The 9,878-nt window shown below is 43.9% G+C and overlaps 1 protein-coding gene and 1 long non-coding RNA gene across 3 annotated transcripts in view; one reads left to right on the top strand and one right to left on the bottom strand.

Moving 5' to 3' along the window:
* Positions 1 to 5,557: 5,557 nt before the first annotated feature.
* Positions 5,558 to 8,653, bottom strand: LOC102527951 (glutathione S-transferase Mu 3). Of its 2 annotated transcripts, XM_006197422.4 has the most exons (8): positions 8,511 to 8,653; positions 8,060 to 8,135; positions 7,650 to 7,714; positions 6,851 to 6,932; positions 6,663 to 6,763; positions 6,235 to 6,330; positions 6,034 to 6,144; positions 5,558 to 5,754 (listed from the first exon to the last, which is right to left on the bottom strand). In XM_006197422.4, the coding sequence occupies exons 1-8, from the start codon at positions 8,559 to 8,561 to the stop codon at positions 5,656 to 5,658; spliced, it is 681 nt and encodes a 226-aa protein (XP_006197484.1). In that variant the 5' UTR covers positions 8,562 to 8,653; the 3' UTR covers positions 5,558 to 5,655. The 2 variants fall into 2 exon arrangements, with proteins under 2 accessions (XP_006197484.1, XP_072824154.1); XM_072968053.1 differs by lacking the exon at positions 8,060 to 8,135 and having other exon boundaries at positions 8,511 to 8,579.
* Positions 8,157 to 9,878, top strand: part of LOC116281778 (uncharacterized) — a 29,735-nt gene continuing 28,013 nt past the window's right edge. The window contains exon 1 of the long non-coding RNA XR_004191187.2: positions 8,157 to 8,629. This is a non-coding gene — a long non-coding RNA (uncharacterized lncRNA). The remainder of the gene's footprint in view (positions 8,630 to 9,878) is intronic.

Here is a 9,878-nt window from a genome sequence, read left to right as displayed (position 1 = left end):
ATCCTGCAGCCTGCACACTGAGTCCACCAAGAGCAGGACAATCCCTACCCTAGGGCCAGCTGAGCCCTCGTCCTGCCCAGCAGAACCAGCAGGCCAATGCAACCTTCATGGCACCCTGGACCCCAAACCCAACCATCTCAATTAACAAAATGGCAATAAGTACATACATGTCAATAATTGTCTTAAATGTAAATGGACTCAATGCTCCAACCAAAAGACACAGAATAGCTAAATGGGTACAAACACAAGACCTGTATATATTTTGCCTTCAAGAGTCTCACTTCAATCTAGAGACACATACAGACTGAAAGTGAGGGGATGGAAAAAGTTATTCCCTGCAAATGGAAATTAAAAGAAAGCTGGAGTAGCAATACTTATATCAGACAAAAAAGACTTTAAAACAAAGACTGTTAGAAGAGACAAAGAAGGACATAACATAATAATCAAGGGATCAATCCAAGGAGGAGCTGTAACAATTGTAAATATTTATGCACCCAACAAAGGAGCGCCTCAGTTTATAAGGCAAATATTAACAGAAATAAAGGGAGAAACAATTACAGTATGGGACTTGAACACCCCACTTACATCAATGGACAGATCATCCAGATAGAGACTCAATAAGGAAACACAGGCTTTAAGTAACATACTACTAAATGGTCTTAATTGACAAATATAGAGCATTCTATCCCAAAGCAGCAGAATACACATTCTTCTCCAGTGCACAGGGAACATTCTCCAGGATAGATCACATTAGGCCACAAAACAGGCCCTGGTAAACAACAGGAGGGAGAAAGAAGAATGAGGATTGCTCTTTCCCTCTTACAGAAACTTCCTGGAAGTAACATATAACACTTCTATTTATATTTCATTGCTAGAACTGAAATCGTTTTTGAAATGACATCTTTTGACTGGGAAGTAACATCCCTAGCAGAAGTAGGGATTCTTCTACTCTTCTACTTTGGGGAGGTGGGACTCATAATGTGAGAAATTCCCCATCTATAAGAAGGCTATTTAAAAAGATGCAGAGGATATGTAAATCAACCATACTTCAAGTAAAAAAAAAGTTTTTAAATTTATGTCACAGAAAAAAAATGAATACGGAAACTGTTTAAAGAAAAAGATGCAGAGTATAGATGTATAACAGATACATACTCTTTTCCATGTGTGCATTTCCAAACAGTCATCACTACAGCCACCACCACAAGATGCTCCTGCCTAACATAATGCAACTATCCCTCTACAAACAAAAACACATCTATCTTCTTTCTTCCAAAACAGGAACAACCCAAAGTGTCATCAACTACTGCATCTATTTCCAAGTTTGGCATCTCTGGGTAACATTCAGATTAATATTTTGAAAATGACAGACAAAAAGCATAATGTCAGGGACTCCCAATTGACCCTACGTGAAATAGTAAGGGAATGGGAGGTGGAAAAGGGGGAAAATTAGGTGAGCTCTAAAATGTAATAGAAAACAGCCTGTACTCAGATTTGCACATAAGCTATTTTGCATTTATCTACAATGCTTACAGGATTTCCTTCTTTGGTCAGAGGATTCTAAAGAGGTCCTGCATAATAAGGCTTTTATACTAAACATTGATATCTACAAACATTGATATCTAGTAGCTAAAGTTACTCCCTGGATCGGTTCTTGTCTCCACATCTCTAGTGACCCTATTCTCAGGTTCACTGTCATCCCACTTTATTAGCCTACCACTTGATTATGACAGACACAGAGACCAGCCTGCCCTATGTGGTAACTCAAGACTTGAAAGCAGAGAAGAGGGTCCAGTCCTGGTAGATTCCAAAACAAGTCTTCCTGAACATGCCCACTGTCATATTCCTACTTAATCAGATCTGGCTTTTCCCAACAGACTCCTCTTGGTCGGGTAGCCCCACAGTCCCCAGGTAAAGCATAGTCCTGTCCAAAAGGCCCAACAGCCACCCTGCATTTCCTACATATTCTACTTCCCTTCCCATGTGAAACACAATTTTGGAAGGAAGCAGATAGGGTTTCAATCACAATACAAAAAGATTATCTGTTAGTACAATTGGAAACACTACACCACAGAGGATAAAATACAGACCTATTCTAATTTTCCTTCAAACTCCTCTCACACCATGAACATTATCCTGTTTGTTCTATTCCCATCCCTCTGCACCACTGTAAACACCCCTTCTAATGACAGTAACCTCACACTGGCCGTCTGCCTCCAAGTGTCCTTCCCACAGCAGCACCTATTTACTGGAAATTCAGACGTACACAAACAAGCTCTAAATATAAACATTGGTTTAAGACAGTCCCTGCTCTCAGGCAATGTATAGCTCAGTGGCAGAGACAGACATTTAAACAAGTAATTAGAGTTCAGTGTTGTAAGTGCTGATGGAGGAAAACATGGAATCCTATAGGAACAGAGGTTTAAAATCAGTGCATTTCAATTAGCAAGGGGGAGGTGGAGGAGTGTCTGTTGGGATAAACCAAACCTCAGTGGCTTAATGCACATTTATTTCTTACACATGCTTCATGTCTGCCGTGGTCAACAGGCCCTGGTTTTCGTGGTCTGATGCAAACTTCCACTTGGCACCTGCTCTGTGTCATGACAGCGGTCCAAAGTAGATATGGCTACTCCCACACTGGCTCTTAAAGCTTCTGTTTGGAAAACATGTGTAATTTCTAGTTGCATTAATTGGCCAAAGCAAGTCAGAAGGCTACATGTAAGTTCACAAGGGGAGTGAAGCTTTCCCAAAAGGAAAACAATCAGAAAGCTTTGGTGAGCATCACTGACAGTTTCCACAGGGGTTATCTGTTGCGACCATCTGCAGGTAGGGACAGCTCAGCTTACCTGAGGAGATGAGCATGCATTAGGCAGCTTAGCTGGTTGAGGCAAAAGCATTCCAGGCAGAGGAAACAGAAAGTCTGAAAGCATGAAGGTAAAAGAGAACATGGTGCTTTTCGATAATTTATGCTTATAAATTTATATAACATTGGTCTGTTTAAAGTGCTGGAGAAATACTGGCTTACTCCTCATGAGGTCGCAGTGAGAGGGTGTTCATTTGTCAGAGAAGGCACGGAGGCACAGAAGACTGGAGTTGACTGTGGCAGAGCCAGGATCATTCACTAAGCAGCCTGACTCTAGAGTAGGGAATTCAGAAAGGCTGGAACCCAATGCTCCAGGGCAAGGGATGGCAGGGGGTGGGGAACCTGTCAAGAGATGCAGCTGGAAAGGAAACGGAGGTCAGATTATGAAGGATTTGGAGGAGACTGTCTTTTTCTTGAGGTCTAAGAAGCCATTAATCATATTTAAGCAGGGGAGTGACATGAACAAACTTACACAGTAGATAAATCACTGGCTAAATGTCACTTCCTTCCCTCTCCCGTACCATCCAACTGAACTCCCTAAATCCTTCAGTATCCGTGTGGCTCATTATGGAAGGATAAGGAATGTGAACTCTCTGTATGACCCACGTGTTTCATAAGCCCTTAAACTGGCTTTAAAGGCAGACCCATATCCTAAACGCATCAGGGTCCCCTACTTCACCCATCCCATCAATGAAATAACTCTACAACATATTTTTCTTGAATCACGGAAGTTCTGAACCTCCTGATGCAGAAATGCCTTAATCCAGTTGTTCAGCCTTCAACAATGAATGCAGTTGTGTTTCCCTAATACTTTTTGGGGAACTGCTCCACCAAATTGAATGCACCTATCACAGATTTTTTGTTTTGTTAGCACCTTACTGATGTTACTCGCCCAAAACCATCTAGTATACTAGTTTCTCAACATCTGTGAAGCCTTTGTGTCTCTGGGATGATAGGGCATCCACGTCCCTCCTTTGCTTGAAGGTAACCCTTGTGTCAACGTTCTCTTCCACCCATCTTAGAGTCAGGGGCAGTTGGGACCCGGGGAGCCACATCTCCTGTGGAATTGATCTGTTCCTCAGTGGCCTTCACTGCTTTCTCGGTTTTAGGTTAACTGCTATATGGATTTTCTCTAACAAACATAAAAATAGAAAAAGTTGGAACATGATTTTTCTATAATTTATCTGGAATTCATGTGAAGTACAGACCTCTGCTTTTTAAACTTCTCCCTTCCAGTTGCCATGGTGTCATCTGTCTATCCCCGGATTCTTTTCTCAGAGGACTGCAGGGCCTATTTCCCATTTCCTTGCCTCTTCCCTGAGGTGAACAGACTCTAAAATGGCCCCCATAATCCCACCTTCTGGTACTCACGCTCTTGTGAAATCCTCTTGCCTTGAGTGTGGGCAGGACTTGTGATTTGCTGCTGTCAAAATACAGCAAAGAGGATGGGATGTCATTTCCATGATTATATTACATAGGACTATAGTGTCCTTCTTTCCAGGAGACTCTCTCCCTCAACTGGGTTCGAGGAAGCAAGCTCATCATTGCTGGGTCGCAAGATGTAATTTGAATTTTAGACAATGTTAACAAATCGTCCTCCAAAGTAGCTATACCAATTCATAAGTTCACCATCAAGAAACCCTTATCACTTTCCCAAGCTTTGCCAACACTTCATAAACTTTAAATTTGTTCGTCTGATAGATGGAAAAATGACCTCTTACTGCAGCAAATTATGGTATAATTTTCATTTTTTTGGACTATAAACATCTTTTTTCTTTTGACCATTAATATTTCTATTTCCAAAAATCATTTGTTCATAGGTTTTTTTGTCCATTAAAAAAAAACTGAATTGCCTTAATAGTTTACAAGTGTTCTTTATATAGTCTCTGTACTGGTCCTTTATCACACTTGATACTTAATTTTGCTTAATTGTCCCTTGTCATATAAAATTTTTAGAATTTGATAGTTCAATTTATAAATCTTTCCTTTTATAGCTTTTTAAAATGTCTGAAACTTTTCCTACCTTACGATTACAGTCTTACATTTTCACTAATACTTATATGGCTTTGTGTTTAACATTGGGCCTTAATAAAATGAACAAGGACCTACTGTATAACACATGGAATTATATTCAATATCCGGTAATTATAATGGAAAAGAACTTGAAAAAGTATATAAATGAATTACTTTGCTGTAATTAACACAATGTTTAAATCGATTATACTTCAATTAAAAAATGAAAAAACAAAAAATTAAAAAATTGGGCCTTAAACTCTAGATGAATTAATTTCAATGAATGGTATGAGGTAGGGATCTATTTTTAATTGCTAAGTAATTATCCCAATCCTGTTTACTGTTAGTCCACCAGTTTGAAATGTCGTTATCACACTAAATTCCCACATATATAAGAATCTGTTTCTGAACTCCAGTTCTATTACATCCACAGTACCACACCATTTCACTTGCTTATCTTCACCAGGTCTTCACAGGGGCTCCAGTCTCATTTAACACACCCGTTCTCTACAGCTGTGCAATCTCACCTCTACTTCTAGTGCTCATTCTCCAGGGCTGGGCGAGAACCTCTAACCCTTGAACCCAGCTGTGGGATGGGGAAATATCAGTACTGCAGTGATTGAATTCATATGTCCTTATTCTCCTTTAGCCTTTACTCCCAACAGAAATCCAGCTGGACACCAGTAGCCTAAGTGCTATTTATTGAAAAGAGCAGAGGAGAGAGTACAGGTCCCCTAGGGACAGGATGGAACAAAAACAAGCAGTGCAAGTCGGCCTCCTGCTCAGCATATTCTCTTGTTGCCCCACTGGGCCATCTTGTTGTTGATGGGCATCTTGAGGAAGCGGTCAGACTGCATGTAGGCAGCTATTTTTTCCAAAGCCTGAAGGGAAAGCACACCAAACCATATAAAGACTCTAACCCAGTCCAACAGACACATTACAAAACAGCCACACTCACATGCTGCCTGACCCCCCCCATGCCCCCCATCTTCGCCATTTCTTGTAGACAGTGCCTTCAGGGTATAGAAGCCAGGACCTTCCCAGGACATCAAGGTTTAGAGGTGCCCAATTATTGATCCCTTTAGGCAAAAGCTAGTATTGGGCAAGAATCTACCACAATGGGGTCCCCTTTTGTAAGACCAAGGTGCAGGGAGCATCACCTCAAAACGGCACATGAAAGCCTTCAGATTTGGAAATTCATCCAGGCACCTGGGCTCAAAGATACGGTTCTGATCTAAGACATCATAGGTGAGGAAATCCACAAAGGTGAGCTAGAGGGACAAGAAGATGGTCAGGTGGGGGGAGTTCATTAACACCTGCAGAGATAAAAAGGGATTCCCCTCCCTTCCCTTTCTTCCTACCTTTTCCCCTGCAAACCATGAGTATTTCCCCAGGAACAAGGAGAATTGTTTCAGTTGTCCAGGAAGCTGTTCCAAGTATGAAGGCTTCAGTTTTTCCTGGGAGAGAGGTAAAAAAGAAAGTGAGAACAGCTGCCAGCATCTACACGTGAATCAGGGCATGGGTTAGTGATAGACACTTAGTGGCCCCTTCTCTAGGTGCTTTCCTCTCACTGATTCAGGTAGGGGTGGCAGGATAGAAAAGAGGGGTTTGGAAAGGAAAAGGGGCTAACACCAAGGTTATATGACAAACAAATCCCCCCCAAATAAGAGTTTTGTTTCCTATTCTGACACACTTGGTGGGAAGGGAGCAGCAGCAGAATGGAGCAGAATTAATAGTTAGGTCCCTAAATGTTCCTTTTTCTTGATGCCTTCCTGCTAAGGAAACTGACATGGTCAGGGCTGTAGCAGATTCGTGCCAGCTGCATGCGAAAATCCATTATTTGGTTCTCCATGATGTCCACTCGAATCTTTTCTTCTTCAGTATCACCACCTATAGGCCAAAGGACAAGAAATCACCCTTGGCATTACCCACTCCCAGGTGAGCAGCCCTCACCTCACCAGCCCCACCCCCACTCACACATATTGTACTTGCGAGCAATGTAGCGCAAGATGGCATTGCTCTGGGTGATCTTGTTCTTTCCATCCATGAGATAGGGCAGCTGGAAGGAAAAGGACAAGAGAAGGAGAGAAAACCACTTGGCTCTCTCTTGCCTCCCTGCCTCTCTCTCCAGGGGAAGACAAGACTTGTAGGGAAGTGAACAGTAGAGAAAAGATGCTGTGTTAGGAGAAAGAAGAAAATAAGCAGAAGGTAGCAACTGAATCCCCACCTAATTCTAGACAGGGGTGCTTAATCTGCATGTGTGTATGGGTATGTGCATGCTAAGGACTCTTTCTCAGCATAAAGTTTCTAAATGCATAAAGCAAGTTACATATCTTTACACAACCTATAAAACATTAAAGGAACAAAATTGTAAGCATAATAAATGACTATGAATACATTAAATAACAAGATGTAATAACTTCCATAATTTCAAAGTATGATAAATGTAAATAACATTTATAGTATCTGCAACACATGTAATACAATAGGAAAATATCCAATTTCTACTAGTGACAAAGTCATAGGTATGGCTAATAATCAATGTCACTTACTGCCTATATTCACAGCAGAAGGAACCATTAACTTTTAGTTAGCAGTTGGTGGAAATGAAAATGTCATTTTTTTCTCCATCCAAGTTCAAGGACTCCTGAATTCTATCCATTCTACTCAGGTTAAGAGCCCCTTTTCTAGATTTCCACCAAGAGTAGAGAGAAAAGAAGCAAGGATATACTTGAAGGCCTTCCCTTCCGCCCCCTCTTCTCCTAAAGCCACTTACGTTAGGAAAGTCCAGGTCTAGTTTGAATTTCACATCCAGCCACTGGCTTTTATCATAGTCAGGAGCTGTAAGAAAGAATGAAATGAGGTCCAACCTCCTTAATATCCCACCCGAGGAGAGTGAAAAGGTATGAAGACACAACCTAATTCCAATACCTCACATACCCAGGCCCTAAAAGCTTAACCATTATCCATTAAGTATTAAGACAGGGTTGGGCTACGGCAGAGGGAGAATCCCCATCTCCAGTAAAGGATGCTGACACACAGGACACAGCAGTGAGCTCCCAGGTGACTGTGGCAAAAGTCCCACCAGACCAGGGTGACGCCACCCTCAGGGCACAAAAGATAGGGTCAGTTGGAGGGCCTGCCTGGCTTAGCTCGGCGTCGCACGGGCAGCCAGAGCGGCATTACCTTCCCCGCACGTGTAACGTTTCTCTTCATAAGATGTATCCGTGAACTCCAAGAGCATGCGGATTGCATGAGCCAGCTTGGGGAGAAAAGCCCCCGCCCCTCGTCAGCGCCAGCGCGGTTCCTACCGTCCCCCCAACCCCCGCCCGCCAACGTCCCCGCCCCACTCCGGCCCAGGGCTGCATCCTGCCCATCTAAGCGGTCGTTAAGCGGCCCCCGAGACCGACCGGAGGCTTGCTGCCCGCGGGCCCTGCGATCCCAGAGGCGGGGCAGGGGTCGGCCTCCGTCTCTCGGGAGCTAACTTGGTTGGGGCCGGCCGCACAGCGTAGCGCATCGCGGCGAAAGAGGCTTGGGTCCCGAATGGCGCCGCTTCTCTGAGACCGCTGACCATGGGCCTCGACCACCTCCGCGGCCGTCTCCCGACAGGCGGCTCAACGGTTGGGACCTCACTCACCCCGCGAATATCCCAGTAACCCAAAACCACAGCCGACTTGCACGACGACATGACTACGTCGCTTGGGTCCCGGCGAGAACTGGCAATACAACCCCCACGGGCAGAGCTTTATAACCAACGTAAGTAGGCGGGGCCAACGTGTGCTCCTGACTCCGCCCCCACGTCCTCGTGGCTCCTTCTGCGTGTCCGCCTGGGCAGGTACGGGGGCGACTTCTGTAGGCCCTGGGTTTGGGATGGGCGACCCCGAGGCGGGAGGAGAGAGGCTGGTGAGCCTAAGGCCTGCGTCTGGGGCTTTGCCTTCTCCACACGTGAAGCCGCACTGTTTGTTAATAGTGCCAATTAGAGTGGGGCGAGCGCTAACAGCCCAGGTGGTGAGAAAAGTGGGATTCAGGCATATATATTTATGGATCGTGGGTGAGGGGATTTGGGGGAGGTGAACAAGCACTGGGATCTACTGAGACTGACCACCAGGGAATCTCTATCTTCGGTGTGTGCGCGGAGGGGGATGGGGGAGGAGTCTGCAGTACTTGGTAGATTTCTGGCCTGGCCTCCACAGCATGGCCATTTAGGACATGGAGCCCCTAGGCCCCCTCTCCTAGATTTGGAAAATTACATTTCCCCTTTAGTTTGGCTGGAACAAAGATGAAACTTTTTAAAAGGACGTTTCATGTAGAGAAGAAAGGGGAAAAAAGTACAAACGCATAAGGACAAGTGAATCTATAATGCCTGGATTTCTCCCAAGATAACAACAGTCCAGTCATGAGTTAACTTGGAACATGAGACTAACACTTACTGAACAACTCTGATATATAAGCAATATACTGGGCAATTAGTCTAGGTATTTCATATATGTTAGCAAGTTTATTCCAATTTAAGCTTAACAACAACTTTGTGAAGTAGGCTTTATGCCTATTTTATAGAGGATTAGCGAAGCCTGTCAGGAGGTTGGGTGAGTTGTCTTTCTAAGCTCAAGTTTCCATGGGTGGTCTAGGATTCAAACCTAGGTCTGTCTAATGGCACAGTTTGTGCTGGTTCCCCTGCACTTGGATATCCAGGCAGCCTCATCTCATCTCAGTCTTTACTGGGAACCCTAAGGAGCAAGCACGTGGCTAAAACATTTTGTTTTTCTGGTCCTGGAAGGTTTCCCTGTTTCTAGGACTGTTTCACCTCCATGAAGCCCCAGAAGGCAATATGTCTATATCTCTTCTCTCCATCCCCCCAAATTAACTTTTCTGGTTAATTTTTGCCCTTGACAGTCAGATGCTAAGGGTCTCACCTTTGTTCTGTTTGGTAAGGAAAAATGTTTACTTTCCTGTTTAGTGTTACCAGCTAGGAGAGGTGATTTTTCTGAGAGCAGGAACTTGAGGG

Source organism: Vicugna pacos, chromosome 9 (genome assembly GCF_048564905.1).
Source record: "Vicugna pacos chromosome 9, VicPac4, whole genome shotgun sequence".
NCBI classification, from domain to species: domain Eukaryota; kingdom Metazoa; phylum Chordata; class Mammalia; order Artiodactyla; family Camelidae; genus Vicugna; species Vicugna pacos.
This window is presented reverse-complemented; position numbering and strand designations above follow the sequence as displayed.